At 44.5% G+C, this 16,139-nt stretch overlaps 1 protein-coding gene across 1 annotated transcript in view; it reads left to right on the forward strand.

Moving 5' to 3' along the window:
• Window positions 1-16,139, forward strand: part of SEC11C (SEC11 homolog C, signal peptidase complex subunit) — a 70,846-nt gene that overhangs the window by 43,591 nt on the left and 11,116 nt on the right. The window contains exon 4 of the mRNA XM_030192995.1: window positions 4,464-4,583. Coding sequence (XP_030048855.1) covers window positions 4,464-4,583 — 120 coding nt within the window. The remainder of the gene's footprint in view (window positions 1-4,463; window positions 4,584-16,139) is intronic.

Consider the following 16,139-nt stretch of genomic DNA (forward strand, 5'->3'; position numbering starts at 1 on the left):
TAATCTCTGTAAACATTTCTTCATCTGTTTGTTCTGTCCTATGGACAGTAGTACAGCCCTACAAGAATACTCCTTCCCTTCACATATGGAATTTCTATCCATAATGATTCCACGCTGCTATCTGTTTCATGTGGAATGTTTTATTTTATTTGATTCAATGCCCTCTTTAACATATAGTGCAACCCCCCCCCCCCTCCAATTTGATCCTCTCTATCATTGTGATACAATTTGTACCCTGTTAACACAGTGTCCAATTGATTGTCCTCTTTCTACTAAGTCTATTGACATGCCTATTATATCTACCTCATCATTTACTGCTATATATTCTAACTGTCCCATCTTATTTTTTAGGCTTCTAGCATTTGTATACAGGCACTTTAAATTTATGTTTTTTCCTTAGCTCTACAAGCTGCTTAGAAGTTGAAGGTTGTAATGTGCATCTTTTATTCTGCTGTCTCATTTAGCACACTTGGCTTACTTTCAGCATTGTTGAAATCTCTCTACTGGGATTCTCTAAATGTCCTGTTTCAACAATATCCTTCAAGGATACTCTACACCGAACCATGTGCTCCTGGGTGACTGTTGGCTCCCCCCCCCCCCCCCCCAACAATTCTAGTTTAAAAGCTGATCGATCTATCTTTTTAAAAGTTAGTGCCAGCAGCCTGGTTCCATCCCGGTTTCGGTGGATCCCATCCTTTTGGAACAGAATGTTGCCCAGTTCCTAACAAATCTAAATCCCTCATCCCTACACCATCACCTCAACCATGCATTGAGACTTTGGAGCTCTGCATGCCTTTTGTGTCCTGCACGTGGAATGGGGAACATCTCTGAAAATGTGACCCTGGAGGATCTGGACTTCAGCTTTCTACCAAAGAGCCTAAATTTGGCTTCCAGAACCTCCCTCCCACATTTTCCTATGTCATTGTTACCCATATGTACCAGGACAGCTGGCTCCTCCCCAGCACTATCTAAGATCCTGTCTAGGTGACGTGTGAGGTCTGCCACCTTCGCACCAGACAGGCAAGTGACCAGGCGATCCTCATGTCCACCAGCCACCCAGCTATCTATGAGAGGATAATGCATCCCCTGGTTGACAGGTCCTGGCAACAGGAGTACTTCCTTCTTCACCAGGGTGATGCTCTCCTAGGAGACCTCCCTCCTCCAAAGACAGCACAGGGGCTGCCAGACTAGAGGTGGGACTTCACTACAATATCCCTGTAGGTCTCATCTATGTACCTCTGTCTCTCTCAGCAAATCCAAGTCTGGTATTCTAGCCTCAAGAGAATGGACCCGTGTTGCCTTTTGGCCTCGCGTCAGCTCCCAGGCTATTTACCAAATGTGACAGCTCACAACATTTGAAAAAAATACAGCAATTGCTAATGCAAAAATAAGGTAATCTAATACTAAACAGAGACCAGCATTAGCCTGTAACGTTCAAAATTGCTGAAAAGAAACTTTTATAGGAGAAAAGCCCTCAGAACTGTAGCCTTTAGTGTGATATGGTTAAACATTTCAAACCAATACTTTGTTTCTATCATCGGGCAAAAAACTCTTTTTTTACTTTTTGTCTTTTTATATGCATTTATACAAACATTATTAACTCTTCCAAATAGTAAGAAAAGCCAGCACTTCCACAGTTTTTATATGACACCCATGGCATGCCTTCACATGAGATCAGCCCAATGGACCCTAGCCTCTCAGTGGTACCAGGCTATGGAAGACCTGGAAGATGTCATCCGAGTGTCTCCAGACCTTGTTCACTCTCTGCTCTGGCTGACTGTTCAGTCCAATTTGACCTTGGGACTTCCATTCCAAATTCGTCAGCCACTAAAAGTACTGACGACGGATGCATCTCTCCTAGGTTGGGGAGCTCATGTAGATGAGCGTCATGCTCAGAAACAGGTCTTCAGCTCAATCTTCTGGAGCTCCAGGCGATCTAGAACTCTCTAAAGGCTTTCAGATATTGGCTGTCCAACCAAATTGTACTCATTCAAATAGACAAAATAGACAACCAGGTTGCAGTGTATTACACCAACAAGCAGGGGGGCACTGAATCACTTCTTCTGTGTCAGGAGGCTGCCTGGATGTTGCGCTTGGCTCGCCAATACAACATTTTCCTCCGAGCCACATATCTGGTGGGTACAAACAGCTCGGCCGACAGACTTTGCAGGGTTATACAACTGCACGAGTGGTCTCTCAATATGGGCATTGCCCGAGAGATCTTCAAGAGTGAGGCACTCTTTGCCACTCACCTGAATCACAAAGTCCTTCAGTTCTGTTCCATTCTTCAGGCTCATGACAGACTAGCATCAGATGTCTTCCTCCTGCATTGGAGGACAGGTCCTCCAATGCAGGAGGAAGACATCTGATGCTAGTCCTCTTGTGGGAAAGACTTTGCTGAAACTCAAGCAAGACCACAGGACCATGATCTTTATTGCACCTTACTGTCCACAGCAGATCTGGTTATCCCCCGAAGAACTGTGGAGATTGGAGTGTTTTCCGACCGTCATCAGAACGAGGGATCTCTTCTGCATCTAAAACTTCAGTCTCTGGCCCTCACAGCCTGGATGTTGAGAGCCTAGAATTTGCTTCCTTAGGTCTGTCAGAGGGTGTCTCCCGAGTCTTGCTGGCTTCCAGGAAAGATTCCACCAAAAAGTGTTATTCTTTGAAATTGAGGAGGTTTGCCGTCTGGTGTGTGAGCAAGATCTTAGATCATGTTTCCTGCCCTACACAGACCATGCTTGAATACCTTCTACACCTCTCTGAGTCTTAAGACCAACTCCGTAAGGGTCACCTCAGTGTAATTAGTGATTATGCTCACCGTGTAGAGGGTACGCCAATTTCTGGACAGTCTCTAGTTGTTCACTTCATGAGAGATTTGCTTTTGTCAGAGCCCCCTGTCAAACCTTGCCTGTGTCATGGGACCTCAATGTTGTTCTCACCCAGCGAATGAAAGCTCGGTTCAAGGCACTGAATTCCTCTCATTTGAAGTACTTGACCTGGAAGGTCATTTTCTTGGTGGCTGTTACTTCAGCTCGTAGGGTCAGTAAGCTACAAGCTGTAGTAGTGGATGCACCTTTATACTAAGTTTCATCATAACAGAGTAGTCCTCTGCATGTACCCTAAGTTCCTTCTAAAGATTGTGTCAGGGTTCCATCTGATCCAGTCGATTTGTCTTGCCAACATTCTTTTCCCGACCTCATGCCCATTGTAGTGAGAGCCCCTTGCACACCTTGGACTGCAAGCGAGCATTGGCCTATTGAGTGGAGCAGACAAGGCCCCACAGACAGTCAGCCCAACTTTTTGTTTCTTTTGATCCCAACAGGATGGGGATCACCACTGGGAAACACAAAATCTCTAGTTGGCTGGCATATTGCATTTCTTTCACTTATGCCCATTCTGGGCTCATTACTTCCTTGAGCAGGATACCCGACACTACAGTCGTTCGGGCAGTCAGTGTTGCAGAATCTGTTTGGGTTCCAGAATCCAACTCCACCCTCCCTTACCTGTTTTATTCTGTTCCAGGCTGCACTCTCTCTCTTATATAAAGTGTCAGGTTGATCTGAGTTACGTCTTTGCCGTTGCGAGGCCCAGATGACCAATGTTTGTTGTTTTCTGTGAGCCTGGATGCTAAGGGTGTGAGAATTAATGCACTGCTTGTCCTCGGAGAAAGCAAAGTTACTTACCTGTAGCAGGTATTGTCCAAGGATAGCAGGGCTCATATTCTCACAAACTCTCTGACCTCCCCTAGGAGTTGTCTCCTGTTTTTATTTTTTCTTGCTGTAGTATTTAACTGTGGTAACCACACCTGAGCTGCGGGAGAAGAGGCACCCGCACATGTGCGGTGGAGTGTGTCTTGTGCTCCACAAAAACCTTTTTGGCTTGTCATAAAGTCCAGACTAGGCAACGTGGCACCGCATTACCTACTTGTGAGAATATAAACCTTGCTCTCCTTTGAGAATACTTACTACAGGTAAGTAACTTCGCTTTTTGTATTGCTGTTATCCGTTCTCCTCCAGTGCAGATAGTGCAGAGATGAGAGATATGCAGGGACTGCTTTCAGAGATTTGTGTATGTGTTTTTGCTGCTTGTTAATCAATTTATACTGATATTTTTTACCCATAAATTTCCAAATTGCTCCAAAAGTGAAAATTGGTTTAAAAAATAAGAGTTGTTGGTAGCATTGCCCAGGATTGCACTGTTTGTATAACTTAGGTTATAATACAGCAGTCTAAGAAGATGAACTGATGTAAATATGATCTCTAATAAGGCTATAGAAAATATAGCTTACTCTAGGGGTCTTTTACTAAAGCTTAGTTCGAGTTATCTGCAGCAGGGACCATTTTATTCCTATGGGTCCTGCTGCAGCTAACTCGAGCTAAGCTTTAGTAAAAGACCCCCTTTGTTTAATAACTGATTTTGAAATGCACCATTAACAAGTTTGTGTTTGTATGTACTTTCAGAGAAAATGGTAATGTTAAATTTCTGACCAAAGGAGATAATAATGAAGTTGATGATCGTGGATTATACAAAGAAGGTCAAAACTGGCTAGAAAAGAAGGATGTTGTAGGGAGAGCCAGAGGGTAAGAATAAATCCGCTTTAATTCTGTATCCATGATTTTTCTTGTGTAGTAAACACAGGGCTTTTTTTGAGGGGGTACTTGGGGGTACTGAGTACCGGCACCTTTTCCATTGTGTGCTGAAATTGGCTCATGGTCCCCAAGTTTTAATGAAAGAGCTCAGGCTCTACACACCAATTCTGCCTTGTCATAGATTCTGTGACTGATTGCAGGGGTCCTGGCTATTGTGGGGTGAGTCCCTCAGTGATGACTTCATCCCTGAAGGGTGGCCTGACATTTGAGTACCGGCACCTTTTTTTGCTAGAAGAAACACACTGAGTAAACATAACTTACAAGCAGCAAGATTCTATGGAATTTTAATTGTGTATGTATATCATCATAATACAAAAGCACCATTTAAGAACGAGACTTTATTTTTCTCTGATAACAGCCTCATTGGTGCTTGATGACTTACGCTGCTGTGCCAGAGGAACTTCTGGAGCTGACAGTAGAATGTTGAAGCTTTTGAATTGGTTGCTTAGAAACTAGGCAGTTACTACTGCCAGCCTCTTCTCAAATGTTCAGTTCATTTCTTTTCAAACTACTAAATGTAGCTTCTCTCTGCTATGTGAAGTCAACTTTTCAATATATTTTCTTTTTTTTTCCTTCTATCAGATGAAAATCTTCAGTTCTCTACAAGTGGGGAAAGCATGCTTAGCATGGCTCATGGAATTCTTTTCAACCCCTCTGCATATAAATGCATGTGTAGTGGGGGGAAGGGGATTGTACATGTTTGTGTCTGTTCATGTTTGTTCGTTTTCTCTGTGTCTCTGCTAAGGAGAGGAGATAAGAGGGGATGGCAGTTTGAAAGGTGCAATTCCTTAATCACAATATTACAGTGAATCAATGTATGTATTACTGCCAGAATTGTGCACCAAAAAAAAAATCAAATTTCAAGTTTGTCTCAATATAAACAACAATTTTGCTAGTGATTACCCAGAATTTCAGTACAATCCAGTATTTTCATAAAATTTGTTGTAATTATTATTATTTTTTTTTTTTAATGGCCCTCCGCTAATCACAGGGATTGGCACACGGCCATTTTCAGGGGGATCCCTTACTGCCACCTATTTAGGTGCTATAAAAAATATTTTTCTCGTGCTGGAAGTAGTGTGCGCTAGGGGTGGGAACCACCGCTGGGTTTCTGCGGTAGCCCAGCAGTAGTCCCGATGTGAGCAACAATGCTGTGGTAGCTCTACTGTGGGGTCGTAAAAGAGCACCAAAGACCATTGCCATTTTTTTCAGTAGCCACCTGAGATAGCTGCAGGTTTCCCATGATGTGCTGGGGTGGGAGTGGGGTCAAGGATTCATCCCCTCCCCTCTCTATCCCCACAGTCAAATTTTTCCCCCGCTTCTCCCAGTTTTCAAAACTGAAAGGAACATTTTCAGCCCCTCCCTTCAGCCCCCCACCCACACAACATCCATTATTTTTTTTTCCTCACCCACATACATCCATTATTTTTTTCAAGCCCCCCTGCATCCACACACCATGCATTAATTTTTTTTCAGCTCCCTTGCATCAACACACCATATTTTTTCCAGCCCTCTTTTTAGCCACATTCAATCCATAGTTTTAACCCCCCCCCTCGCATTCACCAGAGAGCTACTTGAGACGGAGCTGCATTGGTGATGATCCTCTTTGTGGCAGGAAAGAAAACCACTCTTTCCTGTCCTGCTTCAGCTGCTCATCCAAATGGCCGCAGAGATTTCATGCGGCAGCCTCACAAGCTTACCGCTTGAAGTCTCGTCAGCCATTTTGAAGAAGTGCACTGGCCAGAGAGCAGTGGGAGCAGGCGGGAAAGAGTGGGGTTCTTTCCTGTTCCCAAAGGTGCCACTAGACCACCAGGACATGTGAAGGTAGGCCCAGGGATGGGCCACCGAGGCGCAGGAAGGGACGGAGAGGGTCAGTCAGCCGAAGGGGTTGGCCAGCCAGCCAAAGTGGTGGGAATGGGCAGGAAAGAACCTTTCCTGCCCTCCCTCCCAAAGAGACCATTAGACCACCAGGGCGTGTGAAGGTAGGCCCGGGGAGAGCCCACCGAAGGGCGAATGGGTGACAGGTGGGCCAGCCAGCCTTCACCATGGCTTCCGTAAGAGGGGACAAGGTAAAAGAAAAGCCTCCGAATGTGGACGTTCCCGCGGTACTACCGTGGTATTACCGACATGTCATGCCATGTGGATTTTTTAAAAAAATTCCCTGTTACCACCTCAGGACAGGATGATGGTCTACTGTGGCCGCGAACGAGTAATACAGCTTCGTTGCTTTCTCTTTGACTCTGAGTGCTGCATAAAGAGGGAGGTCTCACCACGGTAGCAGACCATGTGAGTTCGTCTCGTCACCCGAATGGCCAGATCACCAGTATTGTACCCAAAAATGCAGAATCCTGAGCCCATGAGGAATTCTGCCCAAATCAGAATTTCGGCAGGAGTTGATGCTGCTTGTCCCATAGATATGTATTAGGGCATTTTTGGAGGGAATTCATTTCTCTTTACTTCTATAGCACAGAAACTTCCTCCAGATCACCTCCTTCCTCCCCGTGACTAGAGCTTCTTTTCATTCTCTACCCCAACTGCCTTCTTAATGGCTGGATCCAACTTGCTCTTTGCAACTAGTTAAAATGGAAGTGGGCTTGCTTACATAGGGTAAAAAGGGGGAGGCAGGGGTGACAGAGAACTACAGATGAAGGTTTTAAACTTAGAAAGCTGTCTAGACGTATTATCTATTATTCTGCCTTCTGAACACTAATGTAAAATTCTGCTGACTTATGAAAAAAGCCAGACAGTGCTGAGTGCTGGGGTAGGTTGGACCATATAGGAGGTGGAGGACTTGTTTTGGGGGTGAGGCAATTTATGGGATTGAATCAGGGACGAGCTATGGACGTAATCTACTTAGATTTCAGCAAAGCTTTTGACACGGTTCCCCACAGGAGGCTCTTAAATAAACTGGATGGGTTGAAGATAGGACCTGAAGTGGTGAACTGGATTAGGAACTGGTTGACGGACAGACGCCAGAGGGTGGTGGTGAATGGAATTCGCTCGGAGGAGGGAAAGGTGAGTAGTGGAGTGCCTCAGGGATCGGTGCTGGGGCTGATTCTGTTCAATATATTTGTGAGTGACATTGCCGAAGGGTTAGAAGGTAAAGTTTGCCTGTTTGCGGATGATACTAAGATCTGTAACAGAGTGGACACCCGGGGGGGAGTGGAAAACATGAAAAAGGATCTGAGGATGCTAGAAGAATGGTCTAAGGTTTGGCAATTAAAATTCAATGCGAAGAAATGCAAAGTGATGCACTTAGGGAATAGAAATCCACGGGAGACGTACAGTGGGGGAAATAAGTATTTGATCCCTTGCTGATTTTGTAAGTTTGCCCACTGACAAAGACATGAGCAGCCCATAATTGAAGGGTAGGTTATTGGTAACAGTGAGAGATAGCACATCACAAATTAAATCCGGAAAATCACATTGTGGAAAGTATATGAATTTATTTGCATTCTGCAGAGGGAAATAAGTATTTGATCCCCCACCAACCAGTAAGAGATCTGGCCCCTACAGACCAGGTAGATGCTCCAAATCAACTCGTTACCTGCATGACAGACAGCTGTCGGCAATGGTCACCTGTATGAAAGACACCTGTCCACAGACTCAGTGAATCAGTCAGACTCTAACCTCTACAAAATGGCCAAGAGCAAGGAGCTGTCTAAGGATGTCAGGGACAAGATCATACACCTGCACAAGGCTGGAATGGGCTACAAAACCATCAGTAAGACGCTGGGCGAGAAGGAGACAACTGTTGGTGCCATAGTAAGAAAATGGAAGAAGTACAAAATGACTGTCAATCGACAAAGATCTGGGGCTCCACGCAAAATCTCACCTCGTGGGGTATCCTTGATCATGAGGAAGGTTAGAAATCAGCCTACAACTACAAGGGGGGAACTTGTCAATGATCTCAAGGCAGCTGGGACCACTGTCACCACGAAAACCATTGGTAACACATTACGACATAACGGATTGCAATCCTGCAGTGCCCGCAAGGTCCCCCTGCTCCGGAAGGCACATGTGACGGCCCGTCTGAAGTTTGCCAGTGAACACCTGGATGATGCCGAGAGTGATTGGGAGAAGGTGCTGTGGTCAGATGAGACAAAAATTGAGCTCTTTGGCATGAACTCAACTCGCCGTGTTTGGAGGAAGAGAAATGCTGCCTATGACCCAAAGAACACCGTCCCCACTGTCAAGCATGGAGGTGGAAATGTTATGTTTTGGGGGTGTTTCTCTGCTAAGGGCACAGGACTACTTCACCGCATCAATGGGAGAATGGATGGGGCCATGTACCGTACAATTCTGAGTGACAACCTCCTTCCCTCCGCCAGGGCCTTAAAAATGGGTCGTGGCTGGGTCTTCCAGCACGACAATGACCCAAAACATACAGCCAAGGCAACAAAGGAGTGGCTCAGGAAGAAGCACATTAGGGTCATGGAGTGGCCTAGCCAGTCACCAGACCTTAATCCCATTGAAAACTTATGGAGGGAGCTGAAGCTGCGAGTTGCCAAGCGACAGCCCAGAACTCTTAATGATTTAGAGATGATCTGCAAAGAGGAGTGGACCAAAATTCCTCCTGACATGTGTGCAAACCTCATCATCAACTACAGAAGACGTCTGACCGCTGTGCTTGCCAACAAGGGTTTTGCCACCAAGTATTAGGTCTTGTTTGCCAGAGGGATTAAATACTTATTTCCCTCTGCAGAATGCAAATAAATTCATATACTTTCCACAATGTGATTTTCCGGATTTAATTTGTGATGTGCTATCTCTCACTGTTACCAATAACCTACCCTTCAATTATGGGCTGCTCATGTCTTTGTCAGTGGGCAAACTTACAAAATCAGCAAGGGATCAAATACTTATTTCCCCCACTGTATGTGTTAGGCGGGGAGAGTCTGATAGGTACAGGTGGAGAGAGGGATCTTGGGGTGATAGTATCTGAGGATTTGAAGGCGATGAAACAGTGTGACAAGGCGGTGGCCGTAGCTAGAAGGTTGTTAGGCTGTATAGAGAGAGGTATGACCAACAGAAGAAAGGGGGTGTTAATGCCCCTGTATAAGTCGTTGGTGAGGCCCCACCTGGAGTATTGTGTTCAGTTTTGGAGGCCGTATCTTGTTAAGGATGTAAAAAGAATTGAAGCGGTGCAAAGAAAAGCTACAAGAATGGTATGGGATTTGCGTTACAAGACGTATGAGGAGAGACTTGCTGAACTAAACATGTATACTCTGGAGGAAAGGAGAAACAGGGGTGATATGATACAGACGTTCAAATATTTGAAAGGTATTAATCCGCAAATGAATCTTTTCCGGAGATGGGAAGATGGTAGCACGAGAGGACATGAAATGAGATTGAACGGGGGGCAGACTCAAGAAAAATGTCAGGAAGTATTTTTTCATGGAGAGAGTAGTGGATGCTTGGAATGCCCTTCTGTGGGAGGTGGTGGAAATGAAAACGGTAACGGAATTCAAACATGCGTGGGATAAGCATAAAGGAATCCTGTGCTGAAGGAATGGATCCTCAGAAGCGTATTTGAGATCGGGAGGCGGGGATAGTGCTGGGCAGACTTATACGGTCTGTGCAAGAGCCGGTGGTGGGAAGCGGGACTGGTGGTTGGGAGGCGAGGATAGTGCTGGGCAGACTTGTACGGTCTGTGCCAGAGCCGGTGGTTGGGAAGCGGGGCAGGTGGTTGGGAGGTGAGGATAGTGCTGGGCAGACTTATACGGTCTGTGCGCTGAAGAGCACAAGTACAAATCAAAGTAGGGTATACACAAAAAGTAGCACATATGAGTTATCTTGTTGGGCAGACTGGATGGACCATGTAGGTCTTTTTCTGCCGTCATCTACTATGTTACTATATGCGCCTACACGCAGGCAACAACGGCTGATGATGAAACAGATGATGAAATGAGCAGCGAGGCACATGCTGACGAAATTCAACAACCTCCTGTCACTTTTGCAAGAGCGCTGGAGAGTTTCAACACTGCGGGAGCCTATCCGGAGGCCACTGGATGTCAGTGCTATGACAGTTTTTACCGTCTGGCAGACGTAGTCTATGGAACTCACAGACACAAGAGTGTACAGAGGACTATAACTGATTATTTCAAGTAAGCCTAACGTCAGTTAATGGAGACTGTATAACGTCAGTTAATGGAGACTGTATACTGTATGTATAATAAACAGTACTGTACATATGGTTATCAGATGTCAAGCTTCTTTGGGTCACAACGGTTAAGTGCACGCTCCGGTTAACTGCATGTATTTCTTTGATCCCAGACCCTTGCACTTAAGCAGATTGTGTGTGTGTATATTGTGTGTGTGTGAGAAACACTGTTTTATACCACTTCTTATTGTTTGTAATGCCACGAGCAAATATTCTGGAGGACCCACTGACATTTTGATGTTGATGTGCGGATTTTGTTGCTTTACTCTTTATTGATTCCATTCTCCTTTATGTCACCTGTTTGACTCCCAGGATATGACCTGCAGTCTCCTCTCCATTTCTGCCATTTTTGTGCAGCTTTTTAAGATTTTGTGCTTCTGGTAGGCTGTGTAAGGAATATGAGCGGGGTAGGAGGGAAGACAGGGCTAGACAAAGGAGCAGGTCCTATTCCCCAGAGAAGTGGAGAAATGAGACAGACTACAACTCCCACCAGTCCCCAGGAGCGCAACCTAGAATGCAGGACTACATTTCCCAGCAGTCCCGGAGGGAGGCATACCATCGCAGCAGGGACTTCCATTCCCATCAGCCCCCGGAGGAGGTTGAGAGAAGGACAAGGGCGGGGAATTGGAAAACCCTGACACAGAGAACTAGGCTAGGGGAGGAGGTCCTGAATCTGCCCAATCAAGGAAAGGTGGGGCAGCTGGGAGAAGGGTGTGGGGAGGAATCCATGGACTGGCAAGGGGCAGAAAAGGGAGAGGAAAGAGAACAGGAGGAGCCGATGGATACCTCAGCTCTAGGTAAACTAAAAGGTGAGATAAAGCAGCAGTTGGGAGCTTGGTATGGAAGCTGGGTGAAAAAAGGAAGAAGGCGGTTTTCTCCAAAGGGGAGCTGAGAAGCTGTTTTTCCTGGAGGGTCCAATGGGGAGAGGTGACTGGAAGATAGTGCTGGCCCAGTGGGTGGTGATTTTGAACCCTGTGGAAACTGCTTTACATGAACTGCTGGGATTTTGAACCCTGTGGAAATTGCTTTACATGAACTATTGGGGATTTTTGAACCCTTTGAAATGCTTTACACGAAATGCTGGGATTTTGAACCTTTTGTTGAACCTTTGGGAAATTGCTTTGCATAAACTGATATAAATATATATGACCCTGACTGAGTTGCTGAGTCATTATTTTGAGTCGGGGTTGAGAGGAGCCTAGGAGAGTGGAGCGGCGCATGAGCTTCTGTGGGATTTCCTGGAAAAATCCCTGGACGTCTGTGGGTGATGGAGGCGTTCCTGAACAAACCAGAGCGCAGGTCCTTCACAGCTGTTACAAGTTAGCCACTTGCCATACATCTGGACTTGCAGCTTTGGCAGGGTTTGTTAGTTGAAACATGCTGAAGCTCGAGGGACTGTGGTCTATGTGGATGACATCCTGATCAAACTAACAGCTTCATACAAGACCCCACAGACTTTCTGAATAAATTGAAAAATATCAAGCAACTACTACCTAACACCCTTTTGGTCACGATGGATGTAGAATCACTATACAGCAACATTCCACATGCGGGTGGCATAGCTGCATGTGGAAGACTCCTAAAAAAAATCCACACTGGACCATCAATACTCACCAGAAACTATTACAAAATTAATCAAATTCATTTTAACTCACAACTACTTCTGCTTTAACTATAATATCTATCTGCAAATAATGGGCACTGCAATGGGCACCAGGACAGCACCCCAATATGCCAACCTTTTTATGGCTGAGCTGGAAGAGACATTTCTGAATACATACCAGACCAAACCTCTAAAATACTACTGGTACATCGATGACATTTTTATGATTTGGACGGAGGGTGAAGAAACTCTGAAACAATTTTATTCTGCCTTCAATACATACCATCCTACAATCAGATTCAAAATTGACTACTCCCCAGAAAAAGTCAATTTTTTGGACACCACGGTCTCAATCAGTGATGGCTGTATACAAACATCTATATACAAGAAACCCACAGACAGATGCAGCTACCTCCACAACTCCAGCTTCCATCCTTCACATACAAAAAGATCCATCATTTACAGCCAAACCACAAGATACCACCGTATCTGCTCTGACCCAGGGGACAGAGACAGACACCTTAAAAGCCTGACTGCATCCTTCAAACAGGCTACAACCCCAAAATAATCTCCAAGAATATTGCCTCCTCCCTCAAAACACCCAGGGAGAATCTGCTACAGTACAAGGAGAAAAAATCCACAGACGGAATCCCCCTTGTAGTGACATACAATCCAGAGCTGGAAAAACTGAGGAAAATCATAAGAGATCTACAACCTATACTCCAGGAGGATGAATTACTGAAAGAGATATTCCCATCCCCACCAGTACTGGCCTTCCGACAGCCACCCAACTTAAAACACAAGCTAATCAGAAGTAAACTTCCATCACAGACTGAAAAGGAACAGAAGGGCACACGCCCCTGTAATTTATCCAGTTGCAAACTATGCCAAAATATTTCACAGGACCCCACAGTTATCCACAAAGGAAAGATATTCAACATAAAGGGATCTTTCACTTGCTCATCTTCCAATGTGGTATATATCATTCAGTGTAAAAAATGTAACGAAGGATGCTATATTGGAGAAACAGGCCAGATGCTTAAGACAAGATTCAATTTACATAGACATCACATGAACAATACAGCCAGTAAGGCCCCCACCCCGGTGGGACAGCACTTCACAGAACCAGGACACTGTACCAGTGATTTCACAGTGAGAATACTGAAAGGTAACTTTAAAACCATACAAGAACGTAAGACCTTTGAAGTCAGAATGATTGAATATTTTAACACCCAACAGAAAGGACTTAACAAGGATCTGGGGGTCCTAACCCATTATAAACCATAAGGCTGTATGTCTCTGTTGATCACCCCACCCCTCACCTATCCACACCCATCCTGTTAGAATATCAATGATATGCTTTGATGTCCCCATGCATACCTCCGATCCACCCCCATCCTCCCACCCTGTCAGACTGTCATAGTAATGCTTGAATGTTTTCACTTATATACACTGTCAGCTAGCACATTTGCTTATTTCCGATCTGATGAAGAAGGGCAACCTTCGAAAGCTAATCAAGAAATGTATTAAGTTATGTCCAATAAAAAAGGTATCATCTTATTTTCTTTTCCATGTTTTATTTTGTTTGATTTCTATTGATAAGCTTAGTTGAAACTGGAAATTGTAATTGAAAGATGGCTATTTAATATTATCAAATTCAGTTTACCTCATCTCGTTATACTCTCTGTTTGTGAACCAAAAAGGTATTTAGCCCTTGTACCTCAGATTCCTTAGCTCTCTGTTTCACCTTAAGATTTACACTTCATCTTGTAAGTGGGGAACTCTTTCTAAGATATACAGGGATGATTTTTTCTCTCCCACCTAAAGCCTAATGTTTTGTGTACTTTGGCCACATCTAAGGAAGATGGTTCCTGCCTAGCTTTCAAAATTTATTGGAGCAGGGAGCATTTGGATCAGCAAGCTTCTATGAAAGTCAGCTTTTCAGCTCAGTCGTATCGCTTAGTGCCAGCTGCTCTTGATCTTCCAGGTCACTTACCCTCTGCTGTGTGTGACTGAAGCTGTCCAATTTTTCATTTAAATTACTAATTTTGAGTCTGATAGCCTTGAGTTCCATAGCAGTTTGCTGACTCAGATTTGATGTCATTCATTTAGTGCCAGTTCCTGAAACTGCTTGTTAAAAGCAGTAGCTGGCACTGGACCAGAAGTCTTATGTGAGGACATTGTTACTGTTACCTTCAGGATCTGTGACCTTATCTGACTTGCATGGTAGATCTTCATATATCAGATTGCTTCAGCCTCTTAAGTTCTTTTCAGTAGTTGTGCTCATAAAAATTTGAGGGTTGATATTCAAGCAGTGGCACTCAGCATTTTGCTGACTGCCACTGGCGTTATTCCCGTAAATCAAGTACGGGCCATGTCTGGGCTCCGACATTGAATTTCCAAGTTTAAGGAGCTGGCGAGAAACCATAGCAGGTTAAGTGCGATATTGAGCATTTAACCAGCTATGGTGAACCACATAGAGATAGGACTGACTTTTATGCAGTCCTGTTTATGCTGTTACCTTGGTCAGTTAAGTACTGAATATCGCCATGTAACCAGACAAATACTGACTCCACCCCTGGAACGCCCCCAAAATATCCAGTTTTGAGTTGGGTGCTAACTGGGCATTTTTAGCGGCGCTAACCACTTAAGTGCCACTGAATATGACTAGTTAGCTCCAAACAAGCGATTTAACTGGCCAGGAGCCATTTCTGGCTGATTAAATCACTTTGAATGTCGACCCTTGGTCTTCACACATTCAGGCATTAAAATACTGATTGAGTCTGTGAATGGTAACTGAAAGCCCCTTCCAGTTTGTTCATAATGGCAAGATTAGCTGAAGAACTATACCTGGAAACCTTTTTCTTGGCTTATTTGCTCTTCCCCTGATACTGAGCTTACAAGTTCTGGAGATTGACTTGCTACTAGGTATTGCAGTCTGAGAGACTCTGATTATTTCTAGCAGCCACCTCTAGAATACACTTATTTGGTACCTGTGTTCTTGTTCATTGAATCAAGTCTTATCATTGTCTTGATTTAAGATCCCCTCCCGAGACCATTGTTGCTTCTCAGATGCCTTTTCTCCTGTTATATTTGGTTCCTTATATTGGCCCTATGTTGCAACTTATGCATAGTTTTCCGTGGTTTTCTTAAGCCCTTCAATATTGAGTTACTTGAGAAAAGCTGTACCTTGCAGACTGTGAGAGGATTTTTGAGAAATGATTAGGAAATGAACACATTTTAAACTATACTTAATATTATAACACTAGTAAATAAGGCCCGTTTCTGACACAAATGAAACGGACGCTAGCAAGGTTTTCTTCGGAGTGTGTATGTTTGAGAGAGTGTGTGTGAGAGTGACTGTGTGAGAGAGAAAGAGTGAATATGCAAGAGTGTGTGTGTGAGACAGACAGAGAGTGAGTCTGGGTGTGAGTGTGTGAGAGAGAGAGTGTAATGAGTGTGTGTGTGAGAATGAGAGTGTTTGTGAATGCGTATGTGAGACACAGTGACTGTGAGAGAGTGTGTTTCACACAGATACACTGTGTGAGAGAGAGGGTGTGTCACACAGAGTGAGAGACTATGTGTGCGATACGCACACTCTCAGTGAGAGCGAGTGTATGAGACCGAGAGTGTGCGACACATAGTGAATATGATACAGTGAATATGATACAGTGAGATAGATGAGAGTGAGAGAGAGAAAGACACTGACTGTGAGAGAGTG

The sequence above is a fragment of the Microcaecilia unicolor genome, chromosome 2 (genome assembly GCF_901765095.1).
Source record: "Microcaecilia unicolor chromosome 2, aMicUni1.1, whole genome shotgun sequence".
Taxonomy (NCBI): Eukaryota; Metazoa; Chordata; class Amphibia; order Gymnophiona; family Siphonopidae; genus Microcaecilia; species Microcaecilia unicolor.